The sequence below is a fragment of the Chaetodon trifascialis genome, chromosome 11 (assembly GCF_039877785.1).
Source record: "Chaetodon trifascialis isolate fChaTrf1 chromosome 11, fChaTrf1.hap1, whole genome shotgun sequence".
In the NCBI taxonomy this organism is placed as follows: domain Eukaryota; kingdom Metazoa; phylum Chordata; class Actinopteri; order Chaetodontiformes; family Chaetodontidae; genus Chaetodon; species Chaetodon trifascialis.
The window spans coordinates 9,738,967-9,756,584 of record NC_092066.1 but is presented as its reverse complement, the minus strand read 5'-3'; the positions used below and the strand labels follow the sequence as shown (position 1 = coordinate 9,756,584).

The window sequence follows — 17,618 nt, the reverse complement described above, 5'->3', positions numbered from 1 at the left end:
TTGTCAAATAAGCCCAGTCACGCTCTTATTTTTTCGAGTGAGACGTACGATGCCAAACGTAAGAAGAGAGAACTCCATACACGCTTGCAATAACAGGATACTCAACAATAGGTGTCCTGTGATGATTCAGGTCATGATGACCTAACACGCTGCCAATAACAGGATGCAGGATGTGAACTTAATGTGAGCCATTGTAATGTTGAGGCATTATCTTGGTTGCAGAATGATGAAATGCCTGGGCATCCTCCCAAAATGAGCGTGTGTTGGTCATATCAACGCAGAAGCCCCGCGTGTGTGTATGCATGTCTGCAGAAGTATATAAACGAATGTGGACAAGATAGGACACTAGTCTGTTCATGTTAGCCCGCTCAGGCTGCCTCTGCTACATCTTGTCATCAGGGCCATTTCTCTGCACAACACTGTTTAACTGTATGCATGTTGTGTGTTACAATTCACCTGAACAAGTTGTTTCTAGAAATCATACGTTTTATCTAACAGTAACTTTTCTTTCCAGGACATGGCACTTTACCTTATTTCTATGGGAATGTTGGGGATATAGTCGTGAGCCCCCTGCTGGTCAGCTGCTATAAGAGCAACCAGCTGACAGAGAAAACCCTGGAGACGTTGGGCCTCAAAAGCAGCCAGCTTCTCTGTGTGGAGACAATGATTCTGCTCACTTTACAGTATCTTGCACGTTTAGGTAAGCAGCACAACACAAACTCACACATGCAAAAAAAAAAAAAAAAGCCTCACAGTCACTGGGACCTTTTCTGACATGTTGGATGCTGCTGTATCAAACACTGTGTCGTGGGGTGGATGACCGGGAGGTGCTGGTGTCTTATTTAAACAGAAACTTCACTGGCGAAACTTCTCATGGCTGAGCGTTGGTTTGCCGGAAACGATCCATCAGTGGTTTTGGGATTTTCATCTTTCAATTTTTCTCGCAGGCTCGGACCAGATTCCTCTGAGGGAGGAGCTGGAGCAGATTGTTTTGAAGGCCATGCTGTGTTGTCCCGGGGGTCCTGCCATCTCCCCGTCCCAGCTGCCCTGGCTGGCTCGGCTGGAAGCCAGCGTCTCGGGGGGCAGCGTCCAAGTGGTGGTCACTCATAACTCTTTGGGAGAGGGCATCTCGGAGTCACTCCGTTCTCTCAGCGAGGGCCCTCACCACCAGCAGTGCCTGCCCACATACGTAGTCATAATATGTGCCTCGAAAGTGAGCGGCAATGAGTTCTGCGTGCTTGTTTTGGGTGAGTGTGCGACTTGATTGCTCCATTTGGGTATCAGCAATCATTTATGACCTTATTGCCTTGACCAACCTGCACAATACAGATGTGAGAGTTTTGATAATCTTATGTGTCGGATGCAGGAAAGTACCAAGCACGGGCCTTAGCTGAAGGCATGCTTACAACCAACGAGTTTCTGAAGGAAATCAGCTACGAACTCATCACAGGGAAAGTCAGCATCTTGGCGTCACACTTCAAAACCACATCACTGGGTGAGTGTCCATACCACATGTGCGTGTTGGTGATGGAAGCATTTTAACATTTTGCCATTTAGTGTAGGTGGATAGTTGATTAAATCTAGTGATTGGCATAATTTTGTCTCAGTAATACATCTTAACAGTGTCATTATTTCTTTCAATTTAGTGAATTATGTAGTATGAACGCATGCCTTTGACATCGACATTTTAGATATTTTTATATATTTGTACTGGCTGCAAAACAGCAATGACTTGGTCATATCAGATTGTGAAATGAAAGAACAAGGACACAGCTGCATTGTCCAAATATTTTGTGAAAGAGCACAAGGACTAAAATAGAGGATGTTGTTCCCCTCCAGTTGAAGATGATTGGTATGATGGCTGCATTTTTGTGGCTATGTCTTCCAGTGACTGTGCTGTATATCAAAGACAGTATTTGTGCACAGCTGTGTTTGCCCGGCTCTGGGTCTTTGTGTGACTGTGGTCATGGTTTGTTTTTAGGGGACAATCTGGACAAGCAGCTGGTGAGATACCAGCGCCGACGGAAAGGACAGGTCATCCAGCCCTTTCAGGGCGATGTCACAGATAACATCCACTCCCAGGAGGCTGCCAGCATGTCACCACCCTCAGACAGAGGTTAGACTGCTCTTCGTCGTGCTCGCTGTCTAAACTGAACTGCTCGGCTCACCTCACCAGGGGCAGTTTTATACCAGCTAAAACGATCAATATAACTGTAGATCGATATGTTGCAGAGCCCTGTGGTGGTTTATCTGTACTCCAGATTTTGTGGTATCCCAGTCACATGTGGGCCTTAAATCCAGACCACAGCCACAGTCCTGTTTCTCTCAGAAATGTCTCTTATTAGAGAAAAGCTGTAGGTTTTGTGTGTACTGTGAGTAGAAAATTATCACAATCAGTCAATAAATACAATAAATGCATCACCAAAATTCTCCACATTTTAAAGGTCTGTGTTATTTGAGGTAATTCTCATTTTGTTGCACATTAAATTGGCACTTATTCTTTCTCCCTCTGTATTTTGTTGCAGCAGAGCTGTTGAGTAAGGTCTTTCAGATCTATCCGACCCAGCTGAGTGTGGCTCGGAGCCTCCTCTCTCAGGTCTGCTCCATCGCCGACTCAGGGACCCACAATCTTGATTTGGGCCGTTTTTGTAAAGTGGACTTTCTTGTTTTGGTCCCTCCTTCTCACGTTCTGGTACACCAGACGGCACAGCGCATCCGACAATCAGGTTTGTGTCCGACAGCAACTTCACTGATGAAGATTCGGGGATGACTTTTCCACCTGCTTAAAGCTTTCAAACTTTGTTTATGCGAGATTGCCCAAAAAAGTTAATTCATAGTTTCTTCTTTGTTTTGCTCAGGGGTGCTTGTGGACCTGGGAATCGAAGACGCCTCCTCAGCCCACCAGAAATCAGACAAGTACGTGGTGCGTTTGGACGCGGATGTTCACGCCAAGATGGACGCCTTCATGAGGAAAGTCAAACAGAACCCTTACACCCTGTTTGTCCTCATTCACGACAACTCGCACGTTGACCTCACGAGGTAAGTCGACTTCGCAAGCACAGGAAGTTACCAAAGTCATTTTGCCCTGCAGGTAATCTAAAGCTGCCTGAAAAGATGAGTTGTTATGGCTGCAAATGTAGCCTCCTGAGCCTTTTTTATACGCTGATTGAAGTGGAGAGAGGAGAACCGCTGCCAGAAAATGAAAAGCAAATAACAGTTACCTTGAATTTTGGTCAAATGTTGGCCAGATAATTTGAGTTCCCTGTGTTTTATTTGCTTCTAAGTGATATTTGATAAACATTTTCTGTTGATGCTGTTTGACATTATATGGTCCAAAGTGCAAACTGCAGTTTTCACTGCCAGAAACTTAAAACAGATCACTTCCTGTTTTCCAGAGCATTTTGTCTTGAGAATGACCTACAACACAGTGGGCACAGTTAGCACAGCAAATGTAAAAGCCTTCATGAGCCATGCTTAGAATCCAGTTTTTATTTGTGTCCTTGTAAAGCAACAGCTATGGTGTGACTCATACAGAAGCCTAGAACATCCTTCACAGCTTTCAAACACTTTTCCCTGCTCCCCCTCCAGCGCTCTGTCAGGCTCTGTGTGCCACGGGGAGCTGCAGGGTTTGGCTGACCGGGTAGTGAACTGCCAGGAGGTCCTAGACGCCATGAACCTCCTGGTCCTGCAGGTCAGCTGCTTCCCTTACACGCTGCAGACCCGCCAGTCCCGCATCAGCATCCACAACGAAGTTCACTGGCCCTCCAACAAAAGTCTGGTGAGGATAATTTTAATGCCAAAAACCCCTCAAGAAAAAGGCCTGCGAGTCATTATTAAGGGGTCTAATGCGACTAATGAAAATCAAACAACTCACAACTGTCAAGAGGCATAGTTTACTGTAAGTCATACACAGATATTTGGACATCTGAGCCAGTACATTTCCAAATTTTGTTAAATTCAATGGCAGTATACAACCAGCTTGGAACAGTTGTATTTTTGCTGCTCCACCTGGTGGACTTCAACTGCACCAACTGAATTTCATCCTTATTAACTACCTTTTTTTCTTGCCTTAATTGGCAGCACGGTGGCACAGCAGGTAGTGCGCATGCCTCACAGCAAGAAGGTTGCCGCTTCAATCCCCGGACAGGGCCTTTCTGTGCGAAGTTTGCATGTTCTTCCCGTGCATGCGTGGGTTCTCTCCAGGCACTCCAGCTTCCTCCCACAGACCAAAAACATGCTCATTAGGTTAATTGGTGACTCTAAAATTGCCCCTAGGTGTGAGTGTGAGTGTAAATGGTTGTTTGTCTTGTGTGTTGCCCTGCGATCGACTGGCGACCGGTCCAGGGTGTACCCCGCCTCTCGCCCGTTGACAGCTGGGATAGGCTCCAGCCCCCCCGCAACCCCGAAAGGGATAGGTGGTATAGAAAATCGATGGATGTTGCCTTAATTTGACAGTTGTAGAGGTAAACATGACCACGGAGAGGGAAAAATCATAATCAAGTATATGTGCACATACAAGAAATTTTAACACCTGTTTAAACATTACACTCAATGTACCTGCACAGGAGAAAGAGAATGTCATTTCAGACCAGAGGAGGGGTGTTAAGGTCATGCTGTTACACTGAGCTGCACTTACAGCGACATTATGTAAACTTTACAGGGCAAAGCAGATAAAAGAAAATGTTCCACAAAATTTAATTATTTATTCTGACTTCTTTTCTTGTGAATGACTGCTTAATATAATGCAGCCATGGACCTGTTGAAAGTAGACATCATCTCATTTTAGAGGACAAATAATAGTGAAATGAGAACATTTACTCACCTGTCAGATCATCATGCAGGGGGACACATTGTGTGCTTGGTAAATTAGTTCTGCTTTTCAATACACTGTGTTTGGTGCAGCGCTGAGATTCTGTAAAAGGAAAAAACTATTGACATTTAAGAGAGAATGTCAGGTTCTTACTGAATGCAGTAATTTTCTGTCAGTGCTGACGCAGGTGTAATTTTCCTCCAGCAGGGGGAGCTGTCTCCTAATGAGTTGGTGTACTTTGGCCTGAAGGACTACAGCAGCTCCCTGCAGTGGGGCGTGGCCAGCCCCATTCTGCGCTGTGATGATGCTTTTGAGAAGATGGTCCACACTCTGCTTGAAAGGTCAGTGTGGTGTCATCACTGAGGAACCATGAACGCAGAGGGCTGCTAAGAAACAAGCATATAAAAACTGCGATAAGAGACGTCATTATCAGTCATATCTTTATGTTTGTGACCCAGACATCCACACCTGCACAGCATGGTGATCCGCAGCTACCTGCTGATTCAGCAGTACACTGAGGCCATGATGGCTCTGACCTCTTCCCCGTCCCTGAGAGACCACATCACGCCGGAGACCCTGGCCATGGTGGAGGACCTGATCAACGCCCCAAACAGAGAGGGCTCCCAGGGCCGGGGCCACATGCTGCTGGTTCGAGTGCCCTCGCTACAGCTGGCGATGCTGGCCCGGGAGCGACTAGAGGATGTGAGGGACAAACTGGGGCTCCAGTTGTGCTTCGCCGTGCTGCTGGGAAGCCCCGCCACCGAGCTCAGCCTGCCCAGGAACTTCACCAACCGCCTGCGGGTGAGAATGACATGAGACCACAGTCACATGAGGCTTTTCTTTTTATTGTGTTTTGTACGCAACATTTCAAATATTTGTGCAGAGCTGCTGTGGTTCATTCAGGCAAGATGTGAAGAAATCAGATCCATGACTAAAACACGGTCTGACAGAGAAATCTGAAATGATTGTCAAGGAATTAAGGAGTGAGTGTGAGTCACTCACCTTTTAAGCTGAAACTAGAGAAGTTTTTTGCATAGACGTATCATTATGAAGTAGATGTTGATTTCACAACGTAATGACAATAGAATAATGACACCATTGGCGTTTACATTGGTTCCCTGTAAGCCTCGTTCTCTCATGTAATTTTGTCTGCCACTGGGTACGATCTCCCATCAAAAAGATGGCTGACTTGTGATCCAGTTAGAGGTAGACTGCAGGGATGCATGCTCTCTAAACACCACTTAACTAAACGCTAAACATTATGTAATCATGGTGTTTTGCTGTAGGCGTGGAGAGGCTATGAGAATGAAGACTGGGTGCCGCACACTTATGAGGATCTGGAAGGGCTGCCCTGCATTGTCATCCTTACAGGGAAGGACCCTCTCGGAGAAACTTTCCCCAGGTAAGCTCAAACGTCACAATACCCCATCATCATCATACCCCAATGTGTATCTGTGTTGTGTCAGCATCAGTAAACTCTCTTAGATCAGAAGATTGAAATACACATAAGATAAAAATCTAAATATATGAGCTTTTCTCACAGTCTTCTTCACGCTTTTACTCTTCCAGGTCTCTGAAATACAGTGACCTGCGTCTGATAGACTCCAGCTACCTGACTCGTACAGCCCTGGAGCAGGAGGTGGGTCTGGCCTGCACCCACGTGTCCATGGGCGTGGTCCAGGAGCCCACGAAGGCCATGGTCCCTCGGGATTCAGATGGAGAAAAGGCTGCTACCAGTTTGAATGATGGAGATGAGCTTGAAAGACCTCAGAGCAACGGCAGCGCTGCAACCAGAACATCTGGTGAGTCCCTGACCTTGCTGAGATATTGAATTTTAGGATTAAAGATGCAAACACCATAACTGGCAGTAAGTTGCATACTAGAGGGTTTTACAGGCGCAGGCACAGAAACTGGAAGAGAGGTGCATTGAAATGAGGCACAACTGCGTTCTTTGCAACTTTTACAGCTGTTCACATTATCCATCTGAAGGCAAATTGACCTGCATGCAAATGAGTAAATGATTGGTTTTACAGGAAATGTGGTCTGAATTTGATATCACATTTGTTAGCTTTAGAAACTACGCTTCATTTGTATTAATTTTCCACATTTTATTCTCTTCATGCAGGCTCTTTGGCAGAGAACGGTGTCAGTTCATCTGATGTCGCCGACTCTTTCCAGAAGCCCTCCACCTCCGCCTGTCCACCTGAAGGTGCCGTCACCTCCGACGTGAGCACAGTAACACAGGTGTTCAAGCAAGAGTGCGATTCCCTGGGAAGCCAGCTCTCCTCCAACCCCCCCAAAGCCTCCAAGGCCCCTGCCTCTCTTTGCTCCAGTTCCTCCTCTTCCTCTCCTTCTCCATCTTCCTCCTCCACCCAGAGGCCCAGCCAGTCCACGCAGTGCGGTCGTGAGCCTAAGCCCACCCGGGTCTCCCCGCGGACAGTCATCATGTCACGGGCAGCGTACAACCTGCTGGCGGGGGAGTCGGGGGGTCAGCTGAGCTCCTTCTCCTTGCTGCCTCAAGCAGATGTGGCCTGGAGCGGCCCGCTGAGACCCCTTATCACCAGCAACCTGCAGGGGGCAGAGCAGAGCATGTACTACCGCCAGTGGACCATCAGCAGGCAGCATCACGCTGATTATGAAGCTCCACCTGTGCCACATCCACGACGCCTGCTGCTCAGCGGACCCCCACAGGTAACAAAACATGCACACTGCTTCCCCTCTAAGTGCACCACCAACTGTATTTCCACATGTGAATGAGAACATCAAACTTTTACAAAGAGAAAAGAGAAAGTAAGATTTTTATTTTACAACAAAAAAACATATTTTGAATAAGTTATATAAGGAAAACAGTTATTTTTTGTCACCAAAAATGATTTTAGATTTACATCCTGACTGTTTTTAGCTGTAGCTGACTTTGTAAATGAATCAACGTGTCTGAATATCAATGCTGGTCAGTTTCAAACTGTGAAAATAAAATAATAAAAAGTTAAATGTGAAAAGTGTCACTGTAACATTGCAGGTGTGTTTTTATTTTGTTAAACCTTCCCAGGTGGGAAAGACCGGCGCCTATCTGCAGTTTCTTCGTATCCTGTTTCGAATGCTCATCAGACTGTTGGAGGTAGATGTGTATGACGAGGAAGAGGTGGAGGAAGAAGGTGAAGATCGCCTGGACTTACTGACTCCTCTGTCTTTTTCCAGATTCAGCTTCAGTTCTCATCTTTTCGTGTTCTTTTCATCTCCAGAAACATCAGAGGTTACGACTCCAGTAAATACCCAGTGGCCTGACATTGAAGAAGTTCGAAAGCTGCCCTTTGACCCCCACCCTCATGACCCTAAGTTCAGGAAGGCCAGCCCTGTTTACAATGACAAGAAGCCAAAGTGCTTAAAAGGTCAGCGCAGATATGCAAACGCACAGCAGCAGCAGCAGAGTTAAACATGTTAATCTGCTTTTTGTTTTCAAAGCAGGGGTGTGAACATGTTTGCTTTTTGCTATCTGCAGACGGAGAGAGCCAAGCACCAGCCAAACGAGTGACCAAGTCCATACGTCTGAGCAGGTTTGCTGCCCACAATGCCTTTCATCACTGTGAACAGTGTCACCACTACTGTGAAGCAGGCCCTGCCACACAGGTGAGTCCAGCATCCAAGACTCTCACCTGCTGCCTTCTTTGGGCTTGAGTAGCTTCAAACATTGCTGACTTATAGATGCACATATATATATCCTAACCTGTCAAAATGCTTTGGCACTTGAAAGCTTGAGAGCTCTTTGCTCTCTGTCATCACGTTTAATGGTGATCTCTCTGTGTTAATAATGCATGTGTGCGTTGCAGCTGCTGGAGTGCACCTTCCATGCTTTTACCTTCTGCTCGTCCATGCTGGGGGAGGAGGTCCAGCTCCAGTTTGTCATTCCCAAAGCCAAGGAGCAGCACTTTGTCTTCAGTCAGCAGGGCAAGCACTTGGAGAGCATGCGCCTGCCTCTGGTGTCCACTAAGGTTAGTTTACTGTGTGCATGTGCGAGTATTTGTGTTTGTGTGGAGGTATGCGTACGACTGGAGAGGCCAAGCGTGCTCATCTCTTCCTGCTAAAGTTAAAAAGTGAGGTATCACAAATCAAAGTGTTCTCTCTCTGTCTGTCTGTCTGTCTGTCTGTCTGTAGGATCCTGATCTGCTGAAGAGTCCCATCTTCACCCCGACAACAGGACGCCAAGAGCACGGCCTGCTCAACATTTTCCACGCCATGGAAGGCGCCACTCATCTGCACATTCTGGTGGTCAAGCAATTTGAGATGCCACACTACAGGAAGTACTGGCCCAACCACATCCTGCTCGTCCTGCCGGCCATGTTCAATAATGCGGGAGTTGGTGAGCTGCTTAATGGTTTAATTAAACTCAGATGTTTTAACCGGGGATAGAAATAAACCTCTTCTGAGCCATCCTCTCCCTCCCATGGATGCACGCAATTTGTAGGGATTCGGATTTTACTGCAAGCTTATTGGCATTTGGATCATTGTAAAAATGCTATGATCTCATGTAAATTAGGATAGACCAAACCATAAACTAAATCTCCCCAATGTTTTTTAAAGGTGGACTTAAATAAGGTTAAAGGTGCCCTCGGAGGTTTTCTTGGAAACAAACTTGTTTTATTTACATTTAGTTTTTATCAAGAAAATGCACTGTGTGTGTCCGTGAGACCTTGTTTACATCCATGTGTGATCGCTTGCAGTCTTCTTTTTTCTTGCCTTTCCTGGCGCATTGTTACACTTCCTTGCTTGTTACTGCCAGCAGGGACTTGCACACGATATGAGTGATCATAAATTCCTCAGGGTCTGTTCAGTCTGTGTCACCTTGCCACTTATCTCTCTGCTGATAATAACGGACATGTTACAGTGAGTGAGCCTCCGTGGACATAGAGTTATGACAGTCAGTCACGTTTGTTTGCAGTAGGTAAAAGGTGAAATGTCTTCACCAACTGGAGAGAGCACACAGCACAGTACTGAGACCAGATGTAGGGCCTACCTGAAATGCGTGTAACTAAACAAAATTCCTCTTAAATACACAGTAACAAGGATCAGTGAATTGAAGAGTCTGTTTACCATTTTATCCATTTTGCCTATCGTGGGTTCCTGCTGATGTTTCTGTCCAGGATAGAGCCAATGCTGTTTGTGCTGTATGTGGAACATGCATTTTCTGAGCAGCACAATGTAAAAGTGCTGTTGTAAATTTTGAATGCCTGCACGGACTATGCAAATTTACTGTTCAGCTTTGAAGTTGGAATTGCACAACCAGTGCTGCGGGAGCTAGTTTTTATTCCCTCCTAAAGCGCCAGTTGAAGGGCATTTGAGGTGTAACAGTGTTGAGAAAGTATTAAATAAAAAACTGACACCCTGGCTGCTGTCTGTTTAAGGCGCTGCCCGATTCATGATCAAAGAGCTGTCATACCACAACCTGGAGCTGGAGAGAAACCGACTGGAGGAGCAGGGTATTAAGAGGCAAGACGTATGGCCTTTCATTGTCATGATGGACGACTCCTGCGTGCTGTGGAACTCCCACCAGTCAACAGACAGCAGGTAGTAACTGATTCTGATTTGTAAAATTTGAAGAATTTCTGACATTTTAGCACAGTAATTATTCACATTGATTGTGCAGCCACCAACATATATTTCCCCAAACTGTGATGCCTAAAAAAGTGAACGTCCTCATGTTTTTATACCCTGTCCTCCCTTTTCTCTGTCTCTCAGTGAGACATCAGATGGAAGCTCGAACTTCACCAACGTATCTCTGAAGATGGTACTGCAGCATATGGAAAGCACACCGAAGATCTCCCTGTACGCAATGTGCGGCACACGCAAGTGGAGCAGCAGCCTGGCACACAGGGCTCCCAGCCACCCCTTCAGTCGGTGTCACCTCCATGAGTTTGTCATGCTCAACGTGGACCTGACACAGAATGTTCAATATGACCTTAACCGGTAAGTTACTGGAGGCTTGTGTCAGTCAGTTTGTTGATTTGTAGACTGTCCTTGTGTTCTGACATTGCTGTTTTATGCATCCATACAGGTATAGCTGTGAGGAGGTGGACTTCAATCTAAGGGTGAACAGTAGTGGGCTGCTGCTGTGTCGCTTCAACTACTTCAGCCTCATGAAAAAACACATTCCAGTTGGGGGAAACAAAGACTTCCTGGTCAAACCTAAACTCATGGTGGGTGTCATGTTCATACAACATTTGCCCATTCGTAAGTGAATTTAGTTTCTTTTTCAAGCACTTAATTGCTTTCTTCTCTCTCCAGGAAATAGAAAACCCCGCTCCAATCAGCCCATTCCAGTATGTTTGCGCCCCAGACAGCGAGCAGACCCTCCTGGACGCCCCGGCCCAGTTCCTGCTTGAAAGGTTCCTGCAAAGCTGCAGCCACAGACTCTTTCCGAAGGCTGTTCAGAACAGAAACAACCCAGTTCTGTCCATCGACAGCTACCTCAACATCAGCCCGGAGGTAAGAGCTCCCAGGAGGCTGCGTCTGAAAGCAAGAGAAGAGGCAATTAGTGCTATCCCTTCATTTTAACTTGTTAATTGTGAGAATCTGTTTTAGGATGGAAGTCAAGTGCCTTTGTGACCTAAACATGCTGAAATTCAAGCATTTGTACACAGACTGTTGTTTCAGGGGAATCTTTAAGGTGTCAGCTAGTACAAAAATAAGAGAAACCTGCTGACTGAATTAATTTCAAATGCTTTTATAAGTTAAAGTTTGTGGAACAGTCACAGAGACCCACAGAGAAACATGTTGCACGTTTTCACCATCTGTTTTGCTGAGAACAGTCTGACCTGTATGCATGCACACGTGCAAACCACGAATGCTGACAATGCATTTTCGTACCGTACATTTGTGCATAAGAGGTGATGCCTGTCGACACGACGTCATGATGTGCACACCTACACACATTTTCCACGTTCTTTTTCCTGTGGTGGAAATAAATGATGACGCACAGTTGCACACAATGCAAACTATACATTTCGCTTGTAAAGACGCCCCCAGAAGCTCCCCGCAGGGATCATTAAGGTCTCATGATGATGAATTTGTTTATTTGTTACCTAAAACTTCACGTTTCCTTTGGTTTGCTTGAGTGGGATGAATGAAGTGCATCTTGTCGAATCTTTTGTCACAGATTTCTGTGTGCTACATCAACTCTCGTCCACACTCCACCAACCTGAAACACCAGGGCCTGCTGTTCAGCGGCCTGCTGCTTTACCTCTGTGACTCGTTCGTCGTCTCCGGATTCCTCAAGAAGTTCCGCTTCCTCAAAGGTGACTGATCGGTGCTGTCGTAGTTACTGCTGCAGCTTCTGTTGTTGTTGTTGTGATGGTTAAGTGCGTGTGTGTGCTGTGTAGAACATATGGACTGCAGGTATAGTTCAAACTACACATGTGGTAGGCGAGTATATTGATAGAAAAGTACTGTTTTTTTAATACGTTTGTATATCCTGATTTGGAACATGTGAAGGGGATAATTCAGGGTCATTAAACTAGAAAAACATAATTAAATTTCATCTTGTTGTCACGGGTTAGAGTTAGCTGTCAATCATGACATCACACCCCTTTTTATGGCATCAAATAAACTGGATAAAACCAAACATCAGAAAACTTGACCATGCATCAGTGTGATAGAAATGACCTGAAATGACTCCATTTATTTGACATCTACTTTGGCCAATGTCCCATCCGCTAACATGGAGCGGGCAGGGTTTTTGACCTGTACTGAAGCTAGCCACCAGGGTTCACTTTCGGTGAGCTGTCATGCCATCTGTTTTAAGATACAGTCAGTGATTTAACACAGCACAGCCTCTTAGGGTCACCACATTTTAAGTCTGATACTCCAGGTCTGACTTTATTTCGATCATGTCCACAGGTGCCACTCTCTGTGTGATCAGCCAGGATCGAAGTTCCCTGCGTCAGACGATCGTCCGACTGGAGCTGGAGGACGAGTGGCAGTTCCGGCTGCGGGACGAGTTTCAGACAGCCAACTGCAGCGAGGACCGTCCCCTCTACTTTCTGACTGGCCGCCATGTTTGAACCTGAAGCACCCTGGGTCCAAAGCATTGCTGCAGAAATGCAATCAGAAATGAGGATAGATTTGATTCCAAACCAGCCAGCAATCACAATTCTTGCCATTCCAGTGGAAGGTCAGATGGGATCTGCTGGAGCACAAGATCCAGTGTGCCCCACAAGTGGACACATGGCCACCGAATATGGCTTTCCTTACATTTGTACTACCACAGTGCACTATGCCTGTGTTGCTGGGCTTGCCTCCATTTGAGCTTGTGTTCTACTGAAAAATGCTGTGGGGGAGGGGGGGAAGCACAGCTGAAACTGAACTTTATTTGTTTTGTTGTTGTATTTCACAAAAATGGACGCTCTCCGATCAATGATGTGACTATTTGAAGATTGTATGTGTACATGGACTTTGACAGTATGGCCCGTTCTGGGCATACTTGTTTATCTCAGGGTTTTAAAGGGAGATTCGAGGGAAGTTGTTTCAAAAGTTTCAAGCTTTTCTCCAAGCTCACCGTGTGTTTTTAGCATTGATTTTCGCTGGTACCAAAGACATCCTCAGCTGCGCCTCCTGTTTTCCTTTCGCTTTCCATCGTAGCTGCTCTGCCTCTCAAATTCCACGAAGCTCATTGACTATAAAAGGTCAGCTCATTACATTAAAGAAATACAAACATAGAGGTCAGCCTGTATTGGATTTGTATCATCGAGAGTGTCAGATTCGACTGCGATTCAAACAACAAGCGACCATTAGAGCTGACACGCTTAAACCCCATATGGGGACCACTTTTCTCCTGTGCCTCCTAAAAATAATTATGTGGCATCGATAATCCATCCAACGAGTGTGGTTTTAGTTTTCAAATGACTTACACACAAATTTATCCAAAGACTTAATTCACAACTATAGAACGATGTGTTCCTTCAAGAATGTAGAAACTTGTTCCATTATGGGCTTGAATATCCAACTATGAAGCAGGTCTGTTGTCCAAACAGACTTATCTGACTTGCCAAAGGGTTTTTACTCATCTGTTGAGGTGTATTACCAACCAGACATAGCAACATGGAAGTGAGAGTAGTTTAAAGGTATGTTCTAAATGATATATGTTTTGTATTTAGGCATCTACTGGCTTAAATATTGGCTATTTTAAGCATAATCACATTGCGTCAGTAAATGCTACATTGTAATCACTGCCAAATATCCTGCTACTGATTGTGCCTGGGATTTCACCTCCGAGTCGTAATGCTCTGAGGCTGATTGTACGCTGATGGTCTTGGTTACCGCCCACACATTAAACTTGTAATCTGCCATCTATTGCCACCAAAAAGAAGGGTAATCAAAGAAGCTTTACATGCTGTCAAAAGCAGCCGACCAGATCATTTCATGTACTTGAAAGTAGAATGTTTTTATATGTTTCTGCACAGGGTTGTCCAAAGAATATGCCTTAAGTGACGTTTCATACAGTCACTGCTCATGTTACTTTTTTTTGTTTTTGACCAGTGAAATGAAGAAACCATTTAACTGTGAGGCGAAGAAATGTTTGTCCGAGTGAAGCAAAACGAAATAATTGGATTTCGGAACTACTGTACTGTTTAAAGCTGTGTTTACATTATTAATATATTATATCATCCCCTTAACCACTGAGGGTTACTGATGTTTTTTAGTCTTGTGTAACTTTTGCCAGTATATTTTGGTCATAATGCCTTTCTGCATTTTATTTTATGTTGCAAAGGCAAGAAGAATCTACCTAGATGTGTCCTTAACCATATGTCTGTATCCCTTCTTGTTCTTGTGTTGGATTTTTATTGAAAATGAAAATCAGGTCCATGAGGGATTCTTATTTATTTGACAAGCATTTTGGACTGATAATCATATTGAAGTGTAATATTTGATTGCATGCTAAGCTCGCCTAAACCGAGGGAGTGTGTCCTCTTCAAAACCATCCATGAAGGCTTTGCACAAGACCCAAACGAATGATTGTTAGATCTACTGAATGTCACTGGGGGTAGGGAATGTGAACTTGCACTATACAAGTTGCCAGCAGAAAAAAATATTTCCCACTATTAAATGAACCCCAAAATTCGTCCAAATATAAGACTGGTGATCAAAATGTTAACTTAAACTCCAATGGTCCATAGAATGTGTCTTTCTTTTTAATAATTTAACACTTAATATGCAACTTGCTCTCACAATCTTCACTGAAATGTGTTTGATAACCTTGTGTGGCCCAGTGTAGCCTTGGTGTCTGGGTGATCTACCTCATGTTTACCATTGTGGTTGCGGGCTGTGAACATTATGACTTTAGAGCCATGTTATTGTTGTTGAAACTATGAATGTAATAAAATGACTTCTAAAATCATTTGTGTTTTCTTTTCTTTTTTGCATACATTTGTAAATGTTGGAAACAATGCAGTACACACAGCCACAGTATAACATATTAGACAGTTAGTTCATTAGATTACTGAGACAGAAATGTACATTCCCAAATGTGATAGCAAACAGGGATTTGAATTTTGTGTTTAAAATGATGCACAAGACCTCTAATCCCTTTGATGGAAAAGTACAGCTTAGGTTTAAATTTCACCCTGCACCAAAATCATTAAGCTTAAATAAAGAGTAAGAACACTATGTGAGATTCGGTCAAACACAGAGGAATAAGATGCAACTTTAAAGCTATTTCAGAGACTTACAGATATTAATGAATACATTTCCTGACACACTGATATCTTTTCTTGAAAATTCCTGAATGGAGCAGTGAGCTTTCTTTTTCTAGCTGGAGTCAAGCAACCTTTTTGTAAGTTATCAGCCTTTCCTTGTATGGCCTCCAAACACTGTATTTATAAACTGTACATATTGTGCATATTCAGTACATAGACTCATGAAATTCAATATTCCTTCATATGCAGCTGTATTTCTCAAGTGCAATACAACACGACATTGGTAGTTTTCTCATAAGAATATTGGTAGCAGTATTTTTATGGGCAGTAGTATTTTTATGGCATTTAGTATTTTTATAATCTGTACACAATGTACATATACATAACAATAAATGATCAACAGTGAAGCAGCAGATGCCAAGATATTGTGAGTTTTCGTCTTTAGTATAACTCTAATCTTAAAAATAGCTGGAACCTACATTTCCCACAATGCAAGTTATTGTCTCTTGAACTCCCTGCTGCCGACCAGTTTCCCACTTCTATCAAACTCTACACCCCCCATTTTGCTGCACTCTTTTACTCTCTTTGAAGTCTCAGGCTCAAAGATAACCTTGACACCATCATCAGTCCTATTTTTGATGAAACTTTGGAAAGCCCTCTCCAGAACCACAGAAGACATTATACAACTGCAGGCTGAGTAGTGCTCCTTGTGATTAGTAACCTGAGCTGGAAGCAGTGGAGTGCCCCTTTAAGATGATTTCCATTTGTTTTGCTGTGCTTCCCATGCAGCTGCTTAGTATTTTGAAGTGTGTTGCAAAGTGCATTAATACAAAGCTTAAGCAGTGTTGTTGAGATGCGCGTGCAGCCCAGTCTTTAGCCTGTGATTAATAATCCTCTCACTCTCCTCTGCATCCACTCAGTCCCAGATCTTTTCATTCTGCTACTGGAGTACATCCCAGGACCTTGCTCCTTTCAGTCACCTCCTTTCCTGATGTTTGTCTCACCTCGGCGCCTCTGCAGCCACGCTGTGACCATGCACAACCACACTCTTATCAAGAGCAGATATAGCTTTATAATGGATGCTATAGGCTCTTCTCTGGCTTCACTGTAAGGGCACAGGGGCATTGTTGGTCCAGGGACAGTACTATTTCAGCTCCTGCAAGGTAATATTAGAGCATACTTTCCATCAACCTAAAGCCCCTGTGCGATATAACACAAGGCTATTTTCAGCCAGCTGCAGTCAGGATGGGACAAGGAAGAGAGGTCAAGAGAGAGTGGCTGGCATGCTGATTCTTGAACCTTTTAATTGCTCTTTGGAGAAAAGCAGTCAGATGTTGTCCACGAGGCCCAAGACACTTTCGTCTCTAAAGATTTTAGACGTCCCAAAGCGATTAATTTATGACAAACTGGGGAATTCCAGTGCTTAAAAAGAGGACAAAGGGTAATTGACTGCTTTCTTTGGCTTCTCTCGGCTATGCTGTAATTCAAAAGTTTCCTCGATCGATTGCGTTGTTTGATTTCCTCTTTCGGCTGATATTTCAACAAATCCCATGAAGCAAAAAGAGAAAATGTCTCCTGATAATTCCCTCTGACATATTTCTTTCAGTTATTCAGTCCTCAGGCCATGCAGTGCTTAATATTAAACTACTTTCAAACACTGATGATTAAAAGTATGACTGAGCCATACTACTGTGAAATATCTTTTATTCTGCCTTAACATCAAGAAAATTGCTTGATTATTGATCTATAACTATATAATTAAGCAGAGTACATTCTCCCATGAGCAGAGGTATCAACAACATTTATAATACAGGGATTCCTGCCACATAATATCAATTTTCATAGATGGTAAGCAACAGTAAATTACTCATCCCTCTTGGCAGTCTACTCTAATTACTCTCAGGCTTCTATAAACCATCTAGCTAAAACCAAAGCTCATCTGTCTGTGGGCTTATTGGGGGGGTTGGGGTGAAGGTAAGTGGAGTGCCGGGGGATTACAGTTTGCCTTTGGTGGATCACATCCACTACCGCAGCAATGCATATCCTATCAGCAGCTAAGCCTGTGAGCGTGGAGCGAGTCAATTCCAGGGACCAAAACCCAATACTGTGACGTGAGAGGAGAG

General features: G+C 44.3%; 1 protein-coding gene across 2 annotated transcripts in view; it reads left to right on the top strand.

Moving 5' to 3' along the window:
- The window catches only part of greb1l (GREB1 like retinoic acid receptor coactivator), a 41,753-nt gene extending 26,556 nt beyond the window's left edge, over positions 1-15,197 (top strand). Inside the window, exons 11-33 of one of the 2 annotated variants that reach the window (XM_070974721.1) lie at positions 515-700; positions 948-1,247; positions 1,367-1,495; positions 1,982-2,116; positions 2,529-2,726; positions 2,859-3,039; positions 3,589-3,778; positions 5,015-5,151; positions 5,269-5,611; positions 6,097-6,212; positions 6,380-6,612; positions 6,936-7,501; positions 7,860-7,965; positions 8,053-8,199; positions 8,310-8,437; positions 8,638-8,799; positions 8,963-9,167; positions 10,210-10,372; positions 10,544-10,771; positions 10,860-11,001; positions 11,090-11,290; positions 11,961-12,099; positions 12,701-15,197. In XM_070974721.1, coding sequence (XP_070830822.1) covers positions 515-700; positions 948-1,247; positions 1,367-1,495; positions 1,982-2,116; positions 2,529-2,726; positions 2,859-3,039; positions 3,589-3,778; positions 5,015-5,151; positions 5,269-5,611; positions 6,097-6,212; positions 6,380-6,612; positions 6,936-7,501; positions 7,860-7,965; positions 8,053-8,199; positions 8,310-8,437; positions 8,638-8,799; positions 8,963-9,167; positions 10,210-10,372; positions 10,544-10,771; positions 10,860-11,001; positions 11,090-11,290; positions 11,961-12,099; positions 12,701-12,864 — 4,499 coding nt within the window. In that variant the 3' untranslated portion in view covers positions 12,865-15,197. Of the gene's footprint in view, positions 1-514; positions 701-947; positions 1,248-1,366; positions 1,496-1,981; positions 2,117-2,525; positions 2,727-2,858; positions 3,040-3,588; positions 3,779-5,014; positions 5,152-5,268; positions 5,612-6,096; positions 6,213-6,379; positions 6,613-6,935; positions 7,502-7,859; positions 7,966-8,052; positions 8,200-8,309; positions 8,438-8,637; positions 8,800-8,962; positions 9,168-10,209; positions 10,373-10,543; positions 10,772-10,859; positions 11,002-11,089; positions 11,291-11,960; positions 12,100-12,700 lie in introns of both variants that reach the window. The other variant, XM_070974720.1, reaches the window with a different exon arrangement.
- The last annotated feature ends 2,421 nt before the right edge of the window (positions 15,198-17,618 follow it).